The 25,384-nt window shown below is 39.7% G+C and overlaps 1 protein-coding gene across 2 annotated transcripts in view; it reads left to right on the forward strand.

Annotated features, from left to right (window-relative positions):
- The window catches only part of PPP4R3A (protein phosphatase 4 regulatory subunit 3A), a 53,123-nt gene that overhangs the window by 10,776 nt on the left and 16,963 nt on the right, over positions 1-25,384 (forward strand). The window contains exons 2-7 of one of the 2 annotated variants that reach the window (XM_003939856.4): positions 3,111-3,166; positions 7,380-7,478; positions 17,491-18,108; positions 24,119-24,196; positions 24,290-24,406; positions 24,857-25,012. In XM_003939856.4, coding sequence (XP_003939905.1) covers positions 3,111-3,166; positions 7,380-7,478; positions 17,491-18,108; positions 24,119-24,196; positions 24,290-24,406; positions 24,857-25,012 — 1,124 coding nt within the window. The remainder of the gene's footprint in view (positions 1-3,110; positions 3,167-7,379; positions 7,479-17,490; positions 18,109-24,118; positions 24,197-24,289; positions 24,407-24,856; positions 25,013-25,384) is intronic. The other variant, XM_010350564.3, reaches the window with a different exon arrangement.

Below are 25,384 nucleotides of genomic sequence, written 5' to 3' on the forward strand. Positions count from 1 at the left end.
CTCTCATCTCAGCCTCCCAAAGTGCTGGGATTACAGGCTGAGCCACTGCACCTTGCCTTTGTTTTTTGAGACAGGATCTCTTATCACCCAGTCTAGAGTGTAGTGGTGCAATCGTGGCTCACTATAGTCTTGAAATCCTGGCTCAGACAATCCTCCTGCCTGTCTCTTGAGTATCTAGGACTATAGGCATGTACCACTTCATCCAGCTAATTTGTTTTTTCTCTTTATTTATTTATTTATTTTTGAGGCAGAGTCTCACTCTGTAGCCCAGGCTGGAGTGCAGTGATGCAATCTAATCTCACTGCAACCTCCACCTCCTGGGTTCAAGTGAGTCTCCTGCCTCAGCCTCCCAAGTAGCTAGGATTACAGGCACCCGCCACCATGCCCGGCTGATTTTTTTATTTTTAGTAGAGATGGAGTTTAACCTTGTTGGTCAGGCTGGTCTTGAATTCCTGACCTCAAGTGATCTGCCAGCCTCAGCCTCCCAAAATTGTTGGGATTACAGGTGTGAGCCACCATACTTGGCTTATTTTTTCTTATTTTTATTTTATTGTTATTTTTGCAGAGGCAAGTCCCACTTTATTAGCCAAGTTGTTCGCAAAGTCCTGGCCTCCGGCGATCCTTCCACCTCAGCTTCCCAACTGCTGGGTTATAGGCGTGAACCACCATACCTGGCCACCTGCTTGCTGCTTTTTTCTGTTATGAATATATCACTAAAACTGCTCTTAATAACCACCAAAATAAAACCTGAAAATGGTGCATAAAGAGAATTGAAAGGGTACTGGAAGATATATTTCAATTAATCTGGTCAAAAGTTGGAAAAAAGGAAGATTAAAACAGTATTTTCTCTAAAATATGAGAATGCTTATCTGAGACTCCTAAGCCAAAACCAGTTTTTGGAAAGAAAGCCCAAAGAAATTGGGTTTGTGGGGAATACAGGTGGAAAAATATATATGGATAATGTTTAGTTACCTTAAGTACTCAAAGGATAAGAAAGAGATTTTGGATTAATCAGGTCACCTGTCCTAGACATAGTGGTAGGTTGGTGTGAAGTGGAAAGCTGTTTATGTGCATAGGACATACACAAATTGAGTTACCAGAATTTGGTTAATTTACTATGTTTGGTATTGGTACTGTTTTGAGCACACAGTAGTGAGTGGTCATTAAATCACTATTATTGGACAGCATCATAAAACAAATGAATTTTGATGTAAAAGCAAACTAAATTTGGAAATGTTAAGAGCACTCAGCCATCTAGCCACTATTTGGAATGGGTAAAGCAATTGTTAAGTATACTATGAGAGTTAAGTATACTATGAGAAGAAATGAAAGCTCTGTATGAGAGACACTTGCAGAGGAAACTGCTTTTTCTCAAATGTTTTGGGCCAGAGTTTGTCTTCAAGTAGTACTTGCAGGTATAAACTAGAACTGGTAGATGAGAGGAGAAGGGTATTGAAAGTCATATAGTATATCAGATATTTTAACCAAGATCATCTGGCTTCACACTGCGTTGTTTAACTGCCTTGTGCTGCCCATAAATTGGTAGATTTCTGTGTTATCCAGTCCTTACTCATTAGATTATCGTGTCTTTCCTGTTCAAAGTAAGCACAAATATAAAACATTTATTGACTGGGTGCAGTGGCTCATGCCTGTAATTGCAGCATTTTGGGAGGCCAAGATGGGTATATCATTTGAGCCCAGGAGTTCGAGAACAGCCTGGGCAACAGAGTGAGACCCCATCTGTTCAAAAATTTAAAAATTAACCAGGCATGGTGGCTGGTACCTGTAGACCCAGCTACCCAAAAGGTGGAGGTTACAGTGAGCTGAAATCGCACAATTGTACTCCAGCCTGGGCAACAGATCCTAGACTCTGTCTCAGAAAAAACATTTTTTAGGTGACAAGTTGCTGTAATTAAACTTAACATTGTTTTAAAAATAATTTTTCTATAACTGAAGTTGAGTGTGCATCAAATGTTCAAAAAAGGAAATATGGCTGGACACAGTGGCTTGTACCTGCCATCCTAGCACTTTGGGAGGAGCAGGGAGTGGAGAGTGGGAGGATCACTTGAGCCCAGGAGTTGGAGACCAGCCTGGGCAACATAGCAAGACTCTATCTCTACAAAAAACAGAAAAAATATTTTTGGAGCCGGGCACGGTGGCTCAATCCTGTAATCTCAGCACTTTGGGAGGCCGAGGCGGGTGGATCACAAGGTCAAGAGATCGAGACCATCCCGGTCAACATAGTGAAACCCCGTCTCTACTAAAAATACAAAAAAATTAGCTGGGCATGGCGGCGCGTGCCTGTAATCCCAGCTACTCAGGAGGCGGAGGCAGGAGAATTGCCTGAACCCAGGAGGCGGAGGTTGCGGTGAGCCGAGATCGCGCCATTGCACTCCAGCCTGGGCAACAAGAGCGAAACTCCGTCTCAAAAAAAAAAAAAAAAAAAAATATTTTTGGAGGATGGGCACAGTGGTTCATGTGTGTAATCCCAGCACTTAGGGAGACTGAGGCTGGTAGATCACCTGGAGGTCAGGAGTTCAAGACCAGCCTGACCAACATGGTGAAACCCCGTCTCTAGTAAAAATACAAAAAATAAGCTGGGTGTGGTGGTGCACACCTGTAATCCCAGCTGCTTGTGAGGCTGAGGCAGGAGAATCTCTTAAACCCAAGAGGTGGAGGGTGCAGTGAGCCAAAATTGCACCACTGCACGCCAGCCTGGGCGAAAAAGCAAGATTCCGTCTCAAAAAATAAAATAATATTCTTTGACTGGGCAGAGTGACTCACACCTCTCTAATCTTAGCACCTTGGGATCATTTGAGTTCCAGAATTCAAGACCAGCCTGGCCAATACAGCAAAACCCCATCTCTGCTAAAAATACAAAAATGCCAGACCTGTAATCCTAGCTACTCGGGAGGCTGAGGCAGGAGAATCACTTGAGCCTGGGAGGCAGAGGTTGCAGTGAGCCAAGATCACGCCACTGCACTCCAGTCTGGGTAACAGAGTGAAACGCTGTCTCAAAAATGTATTTAAAGGAAATATGTATATATGTAAGGGAATATAATTTTGCTGTTTTACAGTAACATAATGGATTATCTTTTTCTGTTTCCTAGGTTCTCTACTTTTAGAGTCCAAAATAAATCCTAACACTGCATACCAGAAACAACAGGTAAAATTCTGATGATGTATTTTATCTTGCATATTTTCCTTTCACTTGGTGAGTAAATTAAAGTTTATTATCTGATTCCCTGCAGTGAAAAATTTAGAACAAATTACAACAGTTTATCAGTCAAATTCTCAAATGGGATTTCTGTCAGTTTCTACAGTGTTTAACATAATAACTTTAAATTTAAAAAGTTTGCCACTAGTTAAAATGGAGTTTTTGTTACACATATAGCAACTGAGCCCTAAAGTTTTCTCATTTTTACCTAACAAAAAAAGATGACCATTGATGTGATAAGCTGCTACTAACATAATTAAATGACAAAAATTCCTCCTTTTGCCATTGTAGGCTATAGTGCAGAAGGAACATTTTAGTATCTCCTTCTACAGCAGCACTGTGTAGATAGGATTCTGTCACATGAATCTGATTTCTTTTACAGATTCCTTAATATGGTCTTATGATATTACAGTTTTGAAGGTAACTGTACTTAACAGTACAGTGTACTCAAAGTATGCTGTTTTTTAAACCTTTCTAATATCCAAAGAAATATCAGAAAGTTAATCTCTCACTTAGTATCAACTAGTGCTGTCATTAAATGGTATTAATTCAGCGTGCGCCCGCGCACACACACATGCACACACACACAAAGATGAGTGCTCTGTATAGCCAGTGAAGTCAACACACAACACACAAGTGCGCGCGCGCGCGCACACACACACACACACACACACACACACACACACGAGTGCTCTGTATAGCCAGTGAAGTCAAGATCAGTTCCCTCATTGCCCTGAAGATGCAGGTACAAAATAGTTAATTTTGAAGAAAGAATATTACCAACTTGTTCATAAAGTGCTTTGCTTCATCGTTGACCTTTAAAATATTAGAGAGAAGTTAGTATTGATTTTTTTTCTATTAGATGATGCGTAAAGGTTGTGACTTGTTTGATATCACACAAATAGTGGATAGGAATGCTGTTATCAACTCATAAATATATTTAGTGATTTATTTGTCCACCAAACATTCATACAATATATTTTCTTAATGGTTTAATAGTCTAATACAACACTGTGATGCATTTAGTGTTCTTAAGAAAGCTTAAATCTGATGGAAAAATATAGAGCCTAGAATATTTGGCTTTGGTCTTCCATACTTAAATACATTAAATTTGTGTTTTGAAGTTGTATGCAGCTGAAGAGTAAAAGCATATCTTAAGAAAAAGGAAAGATTGAACTTGTTTTGAGAATGAATGAACAAACTCATGTGTCTCAAGCCTATAGGTTGTTGGGTGATAATCAAGATAATTTGGAGAAAAGTTGCTATAATCTTCAAGGAAATTAGAATTAGAAGAATTTCAAGGAAGATTCCTTGAAAATCTAGAATCTTCCAGGAAAACAAAGCAGTTTCTAAAATTTTATAAATTTGCTAAATTTGTCAAATGGGTGGGTAATTAAAAGCATATGTCTAGCTGTACCCGGACTTAAGCATCAGCCTGCAAATGGTTCTGAATATCCATTATAACAGAATGTGATAGTGGCTCTATGCTTATCCTAGTAGCCTTTATTGAGCTGATGATTGTAAATATTTATCAGAATTTTAGGGGCCATCTAATTTGGGCGAGTTATTCTCCTCACTCCCAATACAATTGTTATTCTCCCCCAACTTTATTTTCATCACTAAGAAATAATACCTATGTTATCACTAGTTTTCATAACAGTATGTATTTTTCCCATTCTAATGATGAGGAAATTGAGGCTCAGAGAGATTACCTAACTTTCTAAGCATCACCTACTAGATAGATAGTGGTATTAGAATTTATACGGTGGCCTCTTTACCTCCTAAATTTCTTAGTATTTTTATTACATGCTATTTTGAGGGAAAGTAACAACTTTAATTTTGTCTTACATGGAGAGTGCTCAGTATCTACTGAACAGATGACCTTGTAAAGTATTTAGGCTGCCAGAATTATAGATTAACTACAAATTCTTCTGCAAGTTCTGTCCTGGTGAATTATAAAGGGAAACTAAAAATGAAACGCTACTAATTTCTGGCATGTTGATCTTAGAATGTTAATAGTTTTGAGCTTGAACTGCTCCTCAGTCTGGATCAGATTGCCTGCCCGGGGTCTGTGATATATGGAAGTCTTTTAAGATAGTATAAAAAGGGGAGTTTGAGGTGTTTCCCAAAATTCTGAATAAAAATTAGGGACCTAGTGATGCTGCACAGCCAAGTCAGATTCTTATTTATTTCTGGCTGGCAGCACTTTAGTTCAGTGAGACTGCTGGTCTCATGATTGACAGTTATATATATGACTGAACAGAGTTAATATGCAGTTTAGCAGATAAATTTCTCTTTTTTTTTTTCTTTTTTTTTTTTTTTTAAAAGAGATGGGGTCTTGCCATGTTGCCCAGGCTGGAGTACAGTGACTATTCACAGGCGTGATCATAGTGCACTGCAGCTTCCACCTCCTGGCCTCAAGCAATCCTCCTTCCTAAGCCTCCTGACTAGCTGGGACTACAGGGATACACCATTGTGCCTCACATAGACTAAATTTTAAACATGGAATCCATCTGTGTTACATTAAGAAGTGTCCTTGCCTGGGAATAGTGGCTCACGCCTGTAATTCTAGCACTTTTAGAGCCTGGCAGTTTGAGACCATCCTGGGCAGCATGGCAAAATTCCATCTCTACAAAAAATAAAAACATTGGACATGGTGGCACATGCCTGTACTTCTAGCTACTTGGGGAGGCTGAGGTGGAAGGACCACCTGAGCCTAGGGAGGTAGAGGCTGCAGTGAGCCATGATGGTGCCACTACACTGCAACCTGAGTGACATAGGGAGACACTATGTAAAAAAAAAAGTAGTGTCCTTGCTAGTGAGAAAGATTAGAAACCACTGCAATAGAATCATAGGTTCTTTAAGGAACCTTAAGCTAGTCTCAATATGGGAACCTTTATCATCCTGATGGATGCCCAGTCAGCCTTTGCATGGTTCTTTTTGGTTACTTACTGTTCAGATTGAATTATTTTTTTATTTATAACATAGTCAAATCCATCTTTTAATCTTCTAAATTCTCTTTGGACCAGCTTGAGAAAACAGTGACATGGTCCTTCAGATTTTGAAGATAGCCATTAAATGTAACTCTCCCTAGTACCATTCAGCATTTCTTCTGTGAGATTATTTATAGGCTGCTCTCAATGAGAGGGGCCCTTTTTTGAAATGGTTGATTGCTATCAAACAGTATGTATATTTATTTATTGCCAGTAAGATTTGGAAAGATATGGATATATATATGTGTTGTGGGGTTTTTGTGTTTTGTTTTGAGATGGAGTGTCACTGTGTCACCCAGGCTGTAGTGCAGTGGCGCAATCTCATCTCACTGCAACCTCCATCTCCTGGGATTGAGTGATTCTTTCACCTCAGCCTCCCATGTAGCTGGGATTACAGGCATCATGCCTGGCTAAATTAATTTTTGTGTATTTTTAGTAGAGATGGGGTTTCACCATGTTGGCCAGGCTGGTCTTGAACTCCTGACCTCAGGTAATCTGCCTGCCTAGGCTTCCCAAAGTATTGGGATTAGAGGTGTGAGCCACAGCACCTGGCCGAAAGGATATATTAGACGTTATAAATATTTTGACTCTATAATTTTTTTTTTTTTTTTTTTGAGACAGAGTTTCGCTCCTGTTGCCCAGACTGAAGTGCAGTGGTGCAGCTTCTTGAACCACAGCACTTTGCTAAGTTTTTTTTTTAAAAACCTATGTGGAGGTAACTGTTCATGTACTACATATTTAGCAAGTAATTTTAAGGGCTTCATGGATCTCAGAAGCCCCAAGTGGAAAACACCTGCTGACAATAGAGAGAAGAGAGAAAAAGTTTTATTAACCCTATCGTCCTAACATGCCCTGGTTATTTTATGCTTAGATGTCTTCTGGCATTTTAATGAGAGTGTAAAATTTAAGTCATGATGCTTGCATATCATTGGTATAATGTTTTGTTTTTATATTTCATAGATTGATTTAAGTTGTCCTTAAGGAAATGCTAATTTTATAGATTGGGAAAGTGAGGTATAAAAAGTCATTGTTTTGAAAAAGAAAGACATTGATAATTGCCAATATTAGTGTTGGAATAAGTAAAAATGAGCACTGTTTCAGTTCCTTTTGTTTGTTCATTTTCATTTCTGATTATGTTAATCATTCAGACTCCTTTTATGTCTCCAAAGGACACTCTGATTGTGTGGTCTGAAGCAGAAAATTATGACTTGGCCCTTAGCTTTCAAGAAAAAGCTGGATGTGATGAAATTTGGGAGAAAATATGTCAGGTAATTTTTTTAAATAGAAAATGAGCATGCCTTCTCTTTTTAAGTGTTTAGTGTTTTGCCATGCTTTTAACTAATGCTCAAGACTTTAAATAAATTTCTAATCAATCTTTTAAATCGCTGCTGTCTTTGAAAAACTTTGATTTAAAGGAAGGTATAATTTATTGACATTAAACTCTCTAGCCTCATACCTTTGGGAACTCCAGTGTTTTATATCCAACTGCCTTTTTGAAATTTTCTCTTTATGTGTTCACTAGCATCTTAAATTTAGTACTCCAAACCAAACATAATCTTCTCACATAAATCTATCCCATCTCCTTCTCTGTAAGTGCCATCCAGTTGCTTAAATCAGGAATCTGTGGATCATGTTTATCCTTCCATCATCCCTTACATCCATTCAGTCCCTCAATAATAAATCTAGATCCATTGGCTTATCTTCATTTTCACTATCATAGTTTTCCAAGCCACCATCATTTTTTGCCTTGTTTATTGGTTTTGTCTTGACTTATATTCCTAAATCAACATTTTAGCTAGAGTGATTAGGTAATCATTTTTTATTTTTTATTTTTAAAAGACAGTAGAGAGAGAGGAAAAACAGAGGAGACAGACAGGAGAGAGAGAGAGAGAGGATCTTTTTTAAAATGCAAGTCTGATCACATCACTCTTTGTTTTTAACTTCTTGTGGCTCTTGAAAGAAAACCCACTCTGGTACTTGTCTTCAGCAGTATGCCTCTTGACTGTTCAACCTTACCCAGACTCTAAGCTTGAATGTTTTTAATTTACTCTGGAGTTTCCCTGGAAACATAAATCACAATATTTTGGGAATGTGCATTTGTATGTGCTCTAGTAGCTAAATGGAATTGGCTCTTGTTATACACTCGTTTAGGCCATTTTTTTCTAGAGAAGTTTTCTCCAACTCCATGTTTACTTTATCTGGAGAATAATCTTCACCAGATTCCTTAATTTCCTTGTGTGTGGCCCTCAAACCAGCAGCAAAAACATGACCTGGGAACTGATAGAAATGCAAATTCTGGCCGGGTGCAGTGGCTCAAGCCTGTAATCCCAGCACTTTGGGAGGCCAAGGCGGGTGGATCACGAGGTCAAGAGATCGAGACCATCCTGGTCAACATGGTGAAACCCCATCTCTACTAAAAATACAAAAAATTAGCTGGGCATGGTGGCATGTGCCTGTAATCCCAGCTACTCAGGAGGCTGAGGCAGGAGAATTGCCTGAACCCAGGAGGCGGAGGTTGCGGTGAGCTGAGATCGTGCCATTGCACTCCAGCCTGGGTAACAAGAGCAAAACTCCGTCTCAAAAAAAAAAAAAAAGAAAGAAAGAAATGCAAATTCTGAGACCGTCTCCGCCCCCCTCACCCCAGACCTACTGAATCAAAAACTTTGAGTAGGGTCCAATAATTGTTTTTTAAAATCCTTTCTTAGGAATTCTGTTTTCACAAGCCCTATGGGCCAGACTTTTCTCTGTAAAGGACAAGATGGTAAATATTCAAGGGTTTGCAGGCCTTATAGTCTCGTCACAGCTAGGTTAACTCTGCTAATTTAGTTTGGAAGTAGCCATAGATAGCACATAAATGAATGAGAAGAGGCGCTGTCTTCTAGTAAAACTTACTTAAAAAACAGGTAACAGACAAAATTTGGCTGTAATTTGTTACTCTCTGCTTTTGGTGATTCTGATGTACCCTGAAGTTTGAGAGCCACAGCATTCACAGAAGATACAGTATCCTTAGCACAGTGTTTCTTTGTTTTTTGTTGTTGTTTTTTTTTAAGAAATTTTCATTTATTGCATTTTAGGTTTTGGGGTACATGTGAAGAACATGCAAGATTGTTGCATAGGTACACACATGGCAGTGTGATTTGTTGCCTTCCTCCCCATCACCTATATCTGGCATTTCTCCCCATGCTCTCTCTTCCCCAACTCCCGACCCCCTGCGGCCCCTCCCCTATTTCCCCCGATAGACCCCAGTGTGTGATGCTCCCCTCCCTGTGTCCATGTGTTCTCGTTGTTAAACACCCACCTATGAGTGAGAACATGCAATGTTTGATTTTCTTGTCTTGTGTCAGTTTGCTGAGAATGATGGTTTCCAGGTTCATCCATGTCCCTACAAAAAACACGAACTCGTCGTTTTTGATGGCTGCATAGTATTCCATGGTGTATATGTGCCACATTTTCCCTGTCCAGTCTATCATTGATGGGCATTTGGGTGGGTTCCAGGCCTTTGCTATTGTAAACAGTGCTGCAGTGAACATTCGTGTGCATGTGTCCTTACAGTAGAACGATTTATAATCCTTTGGATATATACCCAGTAATGGGATTGCTGGTTCAAATGCAATTTCTATTTCTAGGTCCTTGAGGAATTGCCACACCATCTTCCACAATGGTTGAACTAATTTACACTCCCACCAACAGTGTGAAAATGTTCTTATTTCTCCACATCCTCTCCAGCATCTGTTGTCTCCAGGTTTTTTAATGATCTCCATTCTAACTGGTGTGAGATGGTGTCTCAATGTGGTTTTGATTTGCATTTCTCTAATGACCAGTGATGATGAGCATTTTTTCATTTGTTTGTTGGCCTCATATATGTCTTCTTTTGTAAAGCGTCTGTTCATATCCTTCAGCCACTTTTGAATGGGCTTGTTTTTTTTTTCTTGTAAATCTGTTTTAGTTCTTTGTAGATTCTGGATATTAGCCCTTTGTCAGATGGGTAGATAGCAAAAAATTTTTCCCATTCGCTTGGTTGCCGGTTCACTCTAATGATTGTTTCTTTTGCTGTGCAGAAGCTGTGGAGTTTGATTAGGTCCCGTTTGTCTGTTTTGGCTTTTGTTGCCAGTGCTTTTGGTGTTTTGGTCATGAAGTCGTTGCCTATGCCCATGTCCTGAATGGTTTTGCCTAGATTTTCTTGTAGGGTTTTTATGGTGTTAGGTCTGATGTTTAAGGCTTTAATCCATCTGGAGTTAATTTTAGTGCAAGGTGTCAGGAAGGGGTCCAGCTTCTGCTTTCTGCACATGGCTAGCCAGTTTTCCCAACACCATTTATTAAACAGGGAATCCTTTCCCCATTGCTTGTTTTTGTGAGGTTTGTCAAAGATCAGATGGTTGTAGATGTGTGGCATTGCTTCCGAGGCCTCTGTTCTGTTCCATTGGTCTATATCTCTGTTTTGGTACCAGTGGCATGCTGTTTTGATTACTGTAGCCTTGTAGTATAGTTTGAAGTCTGGTAGTGTGATGCCTCCAGCTTTGTTCTTTTTGCTTAGACTTGACTTGGCTATGCAGCCTCTCTTTTGGTTCCATATGAAGTTTAAGGTGTTTTTTTTTTTTTTTTCCAGTTCTGTGAAGAAGGTCATTGGTAGCTTGATGGGGATAGCATCGAACTGTAAATTACTTTGGGCAGTATGGCCATTTTCATGATTTTGATTCTTCCTAACCGTGAGCGTGGAATGCTTCTCCATCTGTTTGTGTCCTCTCTTACTTTGTTGAGCAGTGGTTTGTGGTTCTCCTTGAAGAGGTCTTTTACATTCCTTGTTAGTTGTATTCCTAGGTATTTTATTCTCTTTGTAGCAGTTGTGAATGGCAGTTTGTTCTTGATTTGACTGTCTTTAAGTCTGTTACTGGTGTATAGGAATGCTTGTGATTTTTGGGCACTGATTTTGTATCCTGAGACTTTGCTTAAGTTGCTTATCAGTTTCAGGAGATTTTGAGCTGAGATGATGGGGTCTTCTAAATATACAATCATGTCCTCTGCAAATAGAGACAATTTGACTTCCTCCTTTCCTAACTGAATACCCTTTGTTTCTTTTTCTTGCCCAATTGCTCTGACTAGAACTTCCAATACTATATTGAATAGGAGTGGTGAGAGAGGGCATCCTTGTCTAGTGCCAGATTTCAAAGGGAATGCTTCCAGTTTTTGCCCATTCAGTATGATATTGGCTGTTGGTTTGTTGTAAATAGCTTGTATTATTTTGAGATACGTTCCATCAATACCTAGTTTATTGAGGGTTTTAGCATAAAGGGCTGTTGAATTTTGTCAAAGGCCTTCTCTGCATCAATTGAGATAATCATGTGGTTTTTGTCTTTGGTTCTGTTTATGTGGTGAATTACATTTATAGGCTTGCATATGTTGAACCAGCCTTGCATCCCCGGGATGAAGCCTACCTGATCATGGTGGATAAGCTTTTTGATGTGCTGTTGCAGTCGGTTTGCCAGTATTTTATTGAAGATTTTTGCGTCCATTTTTCATCATGGATGTTGGCCTGAAGTTTTCTTTTCTTGCTGAGTCTAGTCTCTGCGGGTTTTGGTATCAGGATGATGTTGGTCTCACAAAATGATTTGGGAAGGATTCCCTCTTTTTGGATTGTTTGGAATAGTTTCAGAAGGAATGGTACCAGCTCCTCTTTGTATGTCTGGTAGAATTCGCCTATGAACCCATCTGGAGCTGGGCTTTTTTTGGGGGGTAGGCTCTTAATTCTGCCTCAACTTCTGCCCTTGTTATTGGTCTGTTCAGGGTTTTGACTTCTTCCTGGTTTAGGCTTGGGAGGATGCAAGTGTCCAGGAATTTATCCATTTCTTCCAGGTTTACTAGTTTATGTGCATAGAGTTGTTTGTAATAATCTCTGATGATGGTTTGTATATCTGTGGAATCTGTGGTGATATCCCCTTTATTGTTTTTTATTGCATATATTTGGTTATTCTCTTTTCTCTTTTTTATTAATCTGGCTAGTGGTCTGTCTATTTTGTTTATCTTTTCGAAAAACCAGCTCCTGGATTGATTGTTTTTTTTTTTTTTTTTTTAAGGGTTTTTTGTGTCTCTGTCTCCTTCCGTTCTGCTCTGATCTTAGTTATTTCTTGTCTTCGGGTAGGTTTTGAGTTTTTTTGATCTCGCTCCTCTAGCTCTTTCAATTTTGACAATAGGGTGTCGATTTTAGATCTTTCCTTGCTTCTCATGTGGGCATTTATTGCTATATATTTTCCTCTAGACACTGCTTTAAATATGTCCCAGAGATTCTGGTATGTTGTGTCTTCATTCTCGTTGGTTTCTAAGAACATCTTTATTTCTGCCTTCATTTCATTGTTTATCCAGTCGACATTCAAGAGCCAGTTGTTCAGTTTCCATGAAGCTGTGCGGTTCTGAGTTAGTTTCTGAATTCTGAGTTCTAACTTGATGGCACTGTGGTCTGAGAGACTGACTGTTAGGATTTCCATGGTTTTGCATTTGCTGAGGAGTGATTTACTTCCAGTTATGTGGTCAATTTTAGAGTAGGTGTGATGTGGTGCTGAGAAGAATGTATATTCTGTGGATTTGGGGTGGAGAGTTCTGTAAATGTCTATTAGGTTTGCCTGGTCCAGGTCTGAGTTCAAGTCCTGGATATCCTTGTTAATTTTCTGTCTCGTTGATCTGTCTAATATTGACAATGGGGTGTTAAAGTCTCCCACTGTTATTGTGTGGGAGTTTAAGTCTCTTTGTAAGTCATTAAGAACTTGTCTTATGTATCTGGGTGCTCCTGTATTGGGTGCGTGTACATTTAGGATCGTTAGCTCTTCTTGTTGCATTGATCCTTTTGCCATTATGTAATGCCCTTCTTTGTCTCTTTTGATCTTTGTTGGTTTAAAGTCTGTTTTATCAGAGACGAGAATTGCAACTCCTGGTTTTTTGTTTTTTGGTTTTGCTCTCCATTTGCTTGGTAAATCTTCCATCTTTTTATTTTGAGCCTTTGTGTATCCTTGCGTGTGACATGGGTTTCCTGGATATGGCGTGCCGGTGGGTTTTGGCTTTTCATCCAGTTTGCCAGTCTGTGTCTTTTGATTGGGGCGTTTAGCCCATTCACATTTAAGGTTAATATTGTTATGTGTGAATTTGATCCTGCCGTTTTGATGCTAGCTGGCTGTTTTGCCCATTAGTTGATGCAGTTTCTTCATTGTGTCGATGCTGTTTACCATTTGGTATGTTTTTGGAGTGGCTGGTACTGGTTGTTCCTCTCTATGTTTAGTGCTTCTTTCAGGAGCTCTTGTAAAGCAGGCCTGGTGGTGATGAAATCTCTGAGTAATTGCTTGTTAGTAAAGGATTTTATTTCTCCTTCACTTATGAAGCTTAGTTTGGCTGGATATGAAATTCTTGGTTGAAAGTTCTTTTCTTTAAGGATGTTGAATATTGGCCCCCACTCGCTTCTGGCTTGTAGGGTTTCTGCTGAGAGATCTGCCGTGAGTCTGATGGGCTTCCCTTTGTGGGTAACCCGACCTTTCTCTCTGGCTTCCCTGAGCATTTTCTCCTTCACTTCAACCCTGGTGACTCTGACGATTATGTACCTTGGGGTTGCTCTTCTTGAAGAATATCTTTGTGGCGTTCTTTGTATTTCCTGGACCAGAATATTGGCCTGCCTTGCTAGGTTGCAGAAGTTTTCCTGGATAATATCCTGGAGGGTGTTTTCCAGCTTGGATTCATTTTCTCTGTCACATTCATGTACACCTATCAAACGTAGATGAGGTCTTTTCACATAGTCCCATATTTCTTGGAGACTTTGTTCGTTCCTTTTTACCCTTTTTTCTCTCATCTTTCCTTCTCGTTTTATTTCATTGAGTTGGTCTTTGACCTCTGATATCCTTTCTTCTGCTTGGCCAATTAGGCTGTTGAAACTTGAATATGCTTCATGAAGTTCTCTTGTGTTTTTCAGCTCTATCAATTCACTTATATTCCTCTATAAGCTGTTAATTCTCATTAGCATTTTGTCAAACCTTTTATCAAGGTTCTTAGTTTCTTTGCATTGGGTTAGAACATGTTCTTTTAGCTCAGAGAAGTTTGTTATTACCCTCCTTCTGAAGCCTGTTTCTGTCAATTCATCACACTCATTCTCCATCCAGCCTTGTTCCCTTGCTGGTGAGGAGTTGTGATCCCTTGGGGGAGGAGAGGTGTTCTGGTTTTTGGTGTTTTCATCCTTTTCATGCTGGTTTCTTCCCATCTTTGTGGATTTATCCACCTGTCGTCTTTGTAGTTGTTGACTTTCAGATTGGGTCTCTGAGTGGACGTCCAGTTTGTTGATGATGAAGTTATTTCTTTCTGTTTCTTAGTTTTCCTTCTAACAGTCAGACCCCTCTGCTGTATGACTGCTGAGGTCCACTCCAGGTCCACTCCAGGCCCTGCTTGTCTGGGGATCACCTGCAGCAGCATCCGCGCTTTCACGGGTCGCTGCAATTCTCAGTTACTCCTAATCAGCCATCTGTGAACCTCTGCCGCCACAGCCCAATGTGCAGCGCTGGCACTCTCCCGCTGCCCTGCACCTGGGGTTCCGGAGGGAGAAAGAGCAGAAAAGGAAGCGGCACAGTGTTTCTTTAACTTTGGAATTCATTTCAACCATATATTCTACTTAGGTGTCCTTTTTATAAATTAACCTGTTATGCTGTGCCTTTCCTTCTCTGAAACAGAAAAGACCAACATTTATATCTGAATACCAGCCATCTTTAGCTTTTCTTGGCTTTCTGTCCAACTGTTATATTTATAGCAGTTTCTCCAAATTTTGTCTTGTAGAGTTCTCCCAAAGAAAGAGAGGTGACATTAATGAGTTCAGACTATGTTAATAGCATCTGTTACTCAGACCAGTCTTGTTCTCCTCGCTTTCATCTTTCTAAATCAAACAGTCTCACTCTGGATAGAGTCTTCTCTTATGCCGGTATTTAACTCAGACCTGAACTTGATTTGTCATTGTCATGCCTGGCTCTCCTTTAGTATTGTCTGATTTTTTTTTTATTTTTATTTTTTCCTGAGGTGGAGCTTCACTTTTGTTCGCAGGCTGCATGGCAGTGGTGCAATCTCAGCTTGCTGCACCCTCTGCCTCCCGGGTTCAAGGGATTCTCCTGCCTCAGCCTCCTGAGTAGCTGGGATTACAGGCGCATGCCCCCAAACCCAGCAAATTTTTGTATTTTTTTAGTAGAGATGGGGTTTCACCATGTTGACCAGGCTGGTCTTGAACCCCTGACCTTAGATGATCCACCCACCGCAGCCTCCCAAAGTGCTGGGATCCACCGCGCTCGGCTTATTATCTGATATGTACTCTACTTTTCCTTGGTCTTTAATGCCATAAAGCTTTCCATCATCTAAAGTTGGGCACAGATCATAGTAGTTGGATGCTTTCTCGATAGTAATTCTATCACTAGCTGTTTTATATTCTTTCCTCGTATTCCCTCCCAAATTTTACATAGTTTGAGTATGTTCAAGGTGTTCTCAGTCACTCTTCTTATGGATTCTGTCTGAACTTCTCAGTCATGTTCAGGATCCTAGATCATTCCAAGAACGTCATTACGTTTTGCTGAGATATTAAATGTTTCTCTGTTTCTTGAACCATGTTCACCAATTTTTGTCTCAACTAGAAAATATGGCATTCTTAATAAGGGAACTTCTCACTTTTCATTTGGTTTGCTAATCAAAATCTAATGTAATTAGCAAATTAGGAACCAGTGTGAGACCATGCCAGATACAAGCCATGAACGTGACTTGCTTCCTTTCAGTGCTGCTGTCCACTTGGTTACGGTTAAGACCATATCACCTTGCAGCACATTTCAAGGAAAGTATTGTAGGTCATCGTCTCTTCTGCTATCTATCAATGTGTCTCTTCATTGCGCTAAGCAGTTTAAGTTCCTTGCCTTTTTCACATAAGGTCTAATTTTTTCATCCCTATACCATTCTACTTGGCCTTCTACTTGCTTTAGTGGTCACTGTCCCAAATTCTAGGGCCAGTGTAACAAAATTCGTTTCATTTCAAATTTTATCCTTGACCTTTCTTTACAAAGAAGGAAAAAAAGCCTTTAAAATGTATTCAAGACCGGGCGTGGTGGCTCACGCCTGTAATCCCAGCACTTTGGGAGGTGGAGGCGGACAGATTATGAGGTCAGGAGTTCAAGACCAGCCTAGCCAATATGGTGAAACCCCATCTCTACTAATAATGCAAAATTAGCCGGGCATGATGGTATGTACCTGTAGTCCCAGCTACTCAGGAGGCTGAAGCAGAATAGTTTGAACACGGGAGGTGGAGGTTGCAGTGAGCTGAGATTGTGCCACTGCAGTCCAACCTGGGTGACAGAGTAAGACTCCATCTCAAAAGAAAAAAAAAATGCATTCAGTAATGTAAGTTACCTTTATAATAAGAACCCCTACAGTGGCATAAAATTGGGTTTTATGATACATTTTTGGGCTTCTGAAGGGATCATGAAGGCCACAGGTTAGGGTATGTGGAAAGGAAGATATTTTCCTGGTTTGGTTACTTAACCTTCAGCAGACCTTTTTTTGGGGATAACTCTACTACATATAGGTTGTATTTACTTTATATGTGGTTTCATTTTATATAGGTACACTTGTATTCTACCTAGTATTTTTTAAATCCTATTTTTGGGCTGTCAGTATTTATAGCACATCAGTGACTCACTTGGGTCCAAAGCCTGTTTGTTCATGCTCTTTAGCCCTTGCTATCTACAATGAATTGATGTTAAATATTTTCCTTTTTGCTTATAATTATATATTTTTCCTGTGATCATAACATTATGATATTTGGTATTTATTTGGTTTTCACCTTAGAGTTAAACATTGAAAACCTTGGTGGTGGCACCTGTTCTTTAGCACAGTCCTAGGACTGTTTCTGAGACTTGCCCTGGTCTGTGGAAAAGAGGGTCAGGGATATGAGATGTTAGTGGCTGTTTTAGCATCAGGCTTTTATGTTGTGGGTCTGCGGAGGGCTGTTTCATAACAGTCTCACTTAGTTTAGCCTGTCCTAGAAAGTTGTTCTTGCCAGCAAACCTCATACTTTATAAGGAAGCTCATTCTGTCTTTGAGCTTTGACTAACTTCCTTAAAATTGAAAGTGTACTTTATTTGGAGAAGTGTAACGTGGAAAAGCAGACAATTTTGTCTTGAAAACTATTGTTACAGGTTTCTTACAACATCTCTTGTACTCATCTTAGAATATCATTTAGGTTTGCTGGTCAGCAGCTATTATACATTTAAATTAAATTTTTTTTCATAGGTTCAAGGAAAGGACCCTTCCGTGGACATCACTCAGGACCTTGTGGATGAATCTGAAGAGGAGCGTTTTGATGATATGTCATCTCCAGGCTTAGAATTGCCATCTTGCGAATTAAGTCGCCTTGAGGAAATTGCAGAACTTGTGGCATCATCTTTACCTTCACCTCTTCGTCGTGAAAAACTTGCACTGGCACTAGAAAATGAGGGTTATATTAAAAAGCTCTTGGAGCTTTTTCATGTGTGTGAGGATTTGGAAAATATTGAAGGACTGCACCACTTGTATGAAATTATAAAAGGCATCTTCCTCTTGAATAGAACTGCTCTTTTTGAAGTTATGTTCTCTGAGGAATGTATAATGGACGTCATTGGATGTTTAGAATATGATCCTGCTTTATCACAACCACGAAAACACAGGGAATTTCTAACAAAAACAGCGAAGTTTAAAGAAGTGATTCCCATATCAGATCCTGAGCTGAAACAAAAAATTCATCAGACATACAGAGTTCAATATATACAAGATATGGTTCTACCAACTCCTTCGGTCTTTGAAGAAAACATGTTATCAACACTTCACTCTTTTATCTTTTTCAATAAGGTAGAGATTGTTGGCATGTTGCAGGTGAGTCAGATCATTCCTTTTTTCATACTTCAAAAGATGCAGCAAAAACAATTTGCTCCTTTAAGTACACACATTGAGTTTTAATTTTGTTAATGTATAAAGTTATTTGTGAGATATTTTAAGAGATTATAATTTATAGTAATACTACGAGACCAGAAGGTTGTTGTATCTGGGGTAGGAGAGGTAATCAATGTAGTTTGAAGAAATTACAAGGGGATGTGTTTTTGTTTTTGTTTTTTGGATAGGGTCTTGCTCTGTTGCCTAGGTTGTATAGCAGGCGTCCCCAAACTTTTTACACAGGGGGCCAGTTCACCGTCCCTCAGACTGTTGGAGGACCACCACATACTGTGCTCCTCTCACTGACCACCAATGAAAGAGGTACTCCTTCCTGAAGTGCGGCAGGGGCTGGATGAAGTGGCCTCAGGGGGCCGCAGTTTGGGGACGCCTGCTGTATAGGGTAGTAACGTGATCTCAGCTCACTGCAGCCTCCACCTCCGCTTCCCTGGCTCAAGCAGTCCTCCCACCTCAGCCTCCTGAGTAGGTAGGACCACAGGTGTGCTCCACCATGCCCAACCAGTTTTTATATGTTTTGTAGAGTTGGAGTTTGTCATACTGCCCAGGCTGGTCTCACTTCTGAGCTCAAGCAATCCTCCTGCCTCGGCCTCCCAAAGTACTGGGATTACAGATGTGAGCTGCTGTACTCAGCCTGATTTTTTTTTTTTTTTAAATAAACGTGGGGGTCTTGTTCTGTTGCCCAGGCTGGTTTGCAGTGGCACAGTCATAGCTTATTGCAACCTTGAACTCCTAGACTTGAGCCATTCTCCCAGCTCAGCCTTCCAGTGCAGCCTAGTTAAGACTACAGATGCATGCCACCACACCCACCTTTTAAAAAATGTTTTGTAAATATAGACTCTCGCTTCATTGCTCAGAATGGTCTCAAACTCGTGGCTTCAAGCAGTCTTCCCACCGTAGCCTCCCAAAATTTTGGAATTACAGGTGTGAGCCACCATAACCTAGCTACAGGGGGATAATATTAATGAAATGGTTGAAAGCTGAACTTCAGGGTTATTAGTCAATGAATTATGCATAGAATAGAACACATTGGAAGAGGAAAGGGTGAAGCATGAAGCCAAGAGAAATGTCACTATGTACGGAATATAAATTCTTTTTTTTTTTTTTTTTTTTTTTTCTGAGACAGAGTTTCGCTCTTGTTACCCAGGCTGGAGTGCAATGGCGCGATCTCGGCTCACCGCAACCTCCGCCTCCTGGGTTCAGGCAATTCTCCTGCCTCAGCCTCCTGAGTAGCTCGGATTACAGGCATGTGCCACCATGCCCAGCTAATTTTTTGTATTTTTAGTAGAGACGGGGTTTCACCATATTGACCAGGATGGTCTCGATCTCTTGACCTCGTGATCCACCCGCCTCGGCCTCCCAAAGTGCTGGGATTACAGGCTTGAGCCACCTCGCCCGGCCCGGAATATAAATTCTAATGAGAATTGTGGGCTAGGTTCTGTGGCCTGTCTCTACCAAAAAAATTAAAATGAATTTGTAAAAATCACAGGTAATAATAGTAGAGGTCTAGCTTCAGGGTCTAGGGAATGTAGCAGAGGAGGTAATTATAACTGCATGTATCCCTACCAAAAGCCACATTTTGGTAATGGGCGTGCTGGTGGGTGAGTTAAACTCCTGGGAATTTGAGTTTTGGCTCTACCTGTTACTCAGTAACTCCCAATAGCTATGTGAGTTGGGCAGCCTTCTTAACCTCTAAAAGCTTCAGTGTCCCCATCTGAAGAATGGTGACAGTTGTCTGAAAATTAAGAAGTCAGGCATGTAAAGAAAGTGTTAAATATAATGTAAGACTCAACGATAATTTTAAAAAATACCTATTGACAGTTGCATATTAAAATGTAAATTTTTTTCTTATAGCATGCCCAGTCTCTCTGATCTGGTGTTTTAGGGTATTTGCATCATAGTCCCCTAGGGTGCAGTATCCTGAATTCTACACAAAACACAGAGTCAAAGTCTCTGAGAACTAGACGATAATTTCATTTGTAACACCCCTAAAATGAGAAAGCCTCTCACTGTGTCATCCCAATGTGTGAATTGGTCTATTCTAACTGAAATAGAAGTTTACCCTAGTGGCTCACACCTGTAATCCCATCACTTTGGGAAGCCAAGACAGGAGGATCGATTAAACCCAGGAGTTAAAGACTAGCCTGGGGCTAGGTTCAGTGGCTTACACCTGTAATCCTAGCTCTTTGGGAGCCCAGACAGGTGGATCACCTGAGGTCAGGAGTTCAAGACCAGCCTGGACAACATGTTGAAACCCCATCTCTACTACAAATACAAAAATTAGTTGGTCGTGGTGATGGACACCTGTAATCCCAGCTACTGGGGAGGCTGAGGCAGGAGAATCTCTTGAACCTGGGAGGCAGAGATTGCAGTGAGCTAAGATCATGCCATTGCACTCCAGCCTGGGCAACAGGAGCAAATTTCCGTCTCAAAAAAAAAAAAAAAAAAAAAAAAAAAGACTACCATGAACAACAATAGACTCCAACAAAAAAATTAAAAATTAGCCAGGTATAGTGGTACATGCCTATAATCTCAGCTACTTGGGAGGCTGAGTTGGGAGAATTGCGTGATCCCCCCGAGTTCAAGGCAGCAGTGAGCAATGATCATGCCATTGCATTCTAACCTGGGCAACAGAGTGAGACTCTATCTCAACAACAAATAAGTTTGTGTGGTACAAAGTAAGATTTGTTATTTGCACACACACACATATACCCATGTTGTTTTTGATTCTTTGATGCCTATGATAATTGTAAGAATAACAGATATTTGGGTGGCTGGGGGCGGATGGATCACTTGATCTCAGGAGTTCAAGATGAGGCTGGCCAACATGGCAAAACCCCGTCTCTACTAAAAATAACAAAAATTAGCTGGGCATGGTGGCGGTTGCCTGTAATCCCAACTACTCAGTAGACTGAGGCAGGAGAATCATTTGAACCCAGGAGGTAGATGCCCATCCCTCTATCCCAGCTACTCTGGAGACTGAGATGGAGAATCACTTGCACCTGGGAGGCAAAGGTTGTATTGAGCCAAGATTGTACCACTGCAGATAAATGTAATATGACTTGGAAGATCTTTTAAGACTTTACCTCAGGTGTTCAAGCAAAATAATTATTTGAAATCTGAATTTATTAATTATAGAAAGGAAGCCAATAAATGTAGTCAGAGCTGTTTGGTAGCACACATCATATATGAAGCAGTATGTTTAATCTTCGTGTCTGTTCTTGTTTAGAAAATTTTTTATTTCTTAAGTAGTAGTAGCTAGTGATGAGCAAAAAAAGGAAAAATACGAATTAAAATAGAAAAGGTCATTTTACCTGTAACTGCTTTCCTAGAGCTAGTAATAATTCCAGTTCATATTGACTGATTTGACATGTTTTCCATTCGTTTAAGATACACGTGTAAACAAACAATATAGGCAATACAGTCTGCTAAGTACAATAGTAGTCCTCTATACAGCATCTTGTGATTGATAATGGAGGAAGGAGTAGGATTCTGGTTCCAGTTTCTTTTTGTTCTTTAATGAGGAGCTAGTTTTCCCTAGCTAATGGAGCCTCACTGTTCTGGTCCAATTCTGATTCCTAATTTCCTTGGATAGTCCTGAGTTCTCCTGATCATTTTCTTTAGTTTCATATGGTTCTATTTTGTTATGTGGTGATTTGTCACTTCTGTGTTTTCTTGGTCTTCATTCATGCAAAATGCCAGTTTTACTCATTAAGTGTGAATAATTTCAAGTTGTTAAATCTTTGCTTCACTGCAATATGCTGTGTAAAATACTGGCTGCCAGTATGTCTGTTTTTCTTGATGCCAGACACTTCTATCCAAAGTGCTGCTGTGAACATTTTACAAATGTTTTATTTAGCAAGAAGGGATTGAGGTACAGTTTCATGCAGGTTCCTGCCCACTTTGTGTAGTCCCCTACACACATAATATCACACCCACTTGTTAAGATTGGTTTATTCCTTTGTAGTACCATAAACATCCTTATTTTCTCTACTTCTATACCCTCAACTGCAGCAGTTCAGAGAATGCCTTTTTTTAACCATTTGATATCCAGTTGGTTGAATATAGTATATTAGGGATATATCTTGAAATTGGATCCTATTTGGGTAACAAACATAGTGAAGATCATATTAATGAGGTATGACCTGTTTGTACATTTTTAAAAAAGTAAAGAGGGGAATAATAACCAAACTAATTTAGTAGTGCCACAGAAGATTTTTCTGGAGCATTCACAACAGTGAATGTGGAGCTGGTAATCTAGTGGTAGCTTGCATACACATCCATGTGTATGTGTATTTAGAGTGAGGCATGTCTAGGCGTGGAGTGGTATTGACTCTAATTCCACCAGCTGAGGTAGTATGTAATTAAAATAAAATTTGGGTCAGGCATGGTGGCTCATGTCTGTAATCCCAGCACTTCAGGAGGGCCAGGCCAATGGAGTGTTTGAGGCAAGGAGTTCCAAGACCAGACTGGCCAACATGGCAAACCCCATCTCTACTACAAATAGAAAAATTAGCTGGGTATAGTGGTCTGTGCCTGTAGTCCCAGCTACTAAGGAGGCTGAGACAGGAGAATTGCTTGAACCTAGGAGACAGAGGTTGCAGTGAGCTGAGATGGCACCAGTGTGGGCCACCTGGGTGACAGAGCAAGACTGTCTCAAAAAGCAGAACAAAACAAAAACCAAGATCTTGAAACACTAGTGGTGAGAAACTGACCAGGCAATCAGGAAGGGTATTGGGCTTGGGTAAATTTTAAAATCTGTGTCTCAATTATAAAATGAGGAAGTAATACAAAAAGTTTAAAATTCTGCTTTTTAAATAATTGAGTTATCCTCTGTATCTTTAAAACACTAGAGTAGCTTTATCTTCATTTTCATTCTCATTTCAGAGGTTGTAGAACCTACCTTTTAAAAGTTAAGGTTATAAAACTTATAAAAGTGAGAGGTCAACAAAAGTTGGTCCATGCCTATTTTTGTAAATAATGTTTTATTGAAATACAGCCGTACCCATTCATTTATTCATTTACAGTTGTCTGTGACTACTTTCATAATTCTGGAGCATGGTTGAGTACTAATAGTAGAGACCACATGGCCCACAAAGCTCAAAATATTTACTATCTCACCTTTTTTTTTTTTTTTTTGAGATAGAGTTTCGCTCTTGTTACCCAGGCTGGAGTGCAATGGCGCGATCTCGGCTCACCGCAACCTCCGCCTCCTGGGTTCAGGCAATCATCCTGCCTCAGCCTCCTGAGTAGCTGGGATTACAGGCACGTGCCACCATGCCCAGCTAATTTTTTGTATTTTCAGTAGAGACGGGGTTTCACCATGTTGACCAGGATGGTCTCGATCTCTTGACCTCGTGATCCACCTGCTTCGGCCTCCCAAAGTGCTGGGATTACAGGCTTGAGCCACCGCGCCCGGCCTACTATCTCACCTTTAAATAGGCTTACAAAATAGAACCTTGCCCAAATTATATTCTTACATAGTTTGGTTTTTCCTTCTCTTAAAAACAAACAAAAAAAGAGCATTGCCAATACCACTTTTCCTTTTTTCAGTTTCTGTCATTTAAATTATAGCATCCTGAAATTACATTTTAGAGCAGGACACGGTGGTTCACGCCTATAATCCCAACACTTGGGGAGGCTGAGGCAGGCAGATCACGAGGTCAGGAGTTCGAGACCAGCCTGACCAACATGGTGAAACTCCATCTCTACTAAAAATGCAAAATTAGCCTGGCATGGTGGCACATGCCTGTAATTCCAGCTACTTGGGAGGCTGAGGCAGGAGAATCGCTTGTGCCTGGGAGGTGGAGGCTGTGGTGAGCCGAAATCGTGTTGTTGCACTCCAGCCTGGGCAGCAAGAGTGAAATGCTGACTCAAAAAAAATTTTTTTTGTATAATCTTAGCATTAACATAATTGCATTTGCCCTTTGTTTCACAGGAAGATGAAAAATTTCTGACAGATTTGTTTGCACAACTAACAGATGAAGCAACAGATGAGGAAAAAAGACAGGAATTGGTAAGAAATTAGAAATTATGAAAGGCATAAAAATAAAACAACAAACGTTTTATATTGACTTAATCTTTTTTTTTTTTTTTTTTTTAATTTCAGGTTAACTTTTTAAAAGAATTTTGTGCATTTTCCCAAACGCTACAGCCTCAAAACAGAGATGCTTTTTTCAAGACTTTGTCAAACATGGGCATATTACCAGCTTTAGAAGTCATCCTTGTAAGTTTGTGTCTCCTTATTTTTAGTTACCATTTTGTATCCCAAAATTAATATTTTTAGTGTAACATGCAAATATTCTATTATAGCCAATATTTAATTAATTAGCTGGGTAGTTCATTAAGTTAAAGAACCTATAAAATTCCAGTATTAGACAGTTTTCACACAGTATTGAAAAAATGCAGTTAAGGAATTTTTCATAATTTAATGATAATTTGTCAGCTTTGCAGTTTATTAGCTGAAATGTTAAAATATAAAGGCAAACAGAAATAAATGATTTAGAAAGTATAATTTTATCCATACAATAAGAGTTTTATATGCGGAAGGATTTCTTTGCCTTTTCTTTTACATTGCAGTTTTTTTATATGTTGCTTTGTTAGGTTTGGATATTTACATAATTATAGGTGTTGTATCTTTATAATTACAGGATAAATAAATGCTTTTTGTCTGCAGGGCATGGATGATACACAGGTGCGAAGTGCTGCTACTGATATATTCTCATACTTGGTTGAATATAATCCATCCATGGTACGAGAGTTTGTCATGCAGGAGGCACAACAGAATGATGATGTAAGTAAGAAGTTAACAGAGCAAAAAATAACCAGCAAGGTAAATATTATTTGTACTAATAGTAAGTATTTATACATAGGAAGCTATAACTGTATTTATTCATTTTTAAGACTTAAACTGTTGCTATGGAAAAGCGTAGCCATAATATTAAATGGCTTATTGTTCCCTGAATTGGTTCCTGCCTCAGTTTATCAGTTTGTCATACAGCAATTACTTATGTGCATATAAATTGCCTTTTAAAATTTGATGTTAGGGTTTTTTTTGTTTTCAATTCTGAAGTCAACTTGCCATGTTGTTTTATTTAAATCATTTAGCCAATCAGTTCTCGTATCTAGGGAATTACGAGTAAGTTACCCAGGAAAACATCGACTTTAGAGTAGGTTCTCAAAATGGTCGAGAATGAAGAAATGA

This window comes from Saimiri boliviensis, chromosome 2 (genome assembly GCF_048565385.1).
Source record: "Saimiri boliviensis isolate mSaiBol1 chromosome 2, mSaiBol1.pri, whole genome shotgun sequence".
NCBI lineage: Eukaryota > Metazoa > Chordata > Mammalia > Primates > Cebidae > Saimiri > Saimiri boliviensis.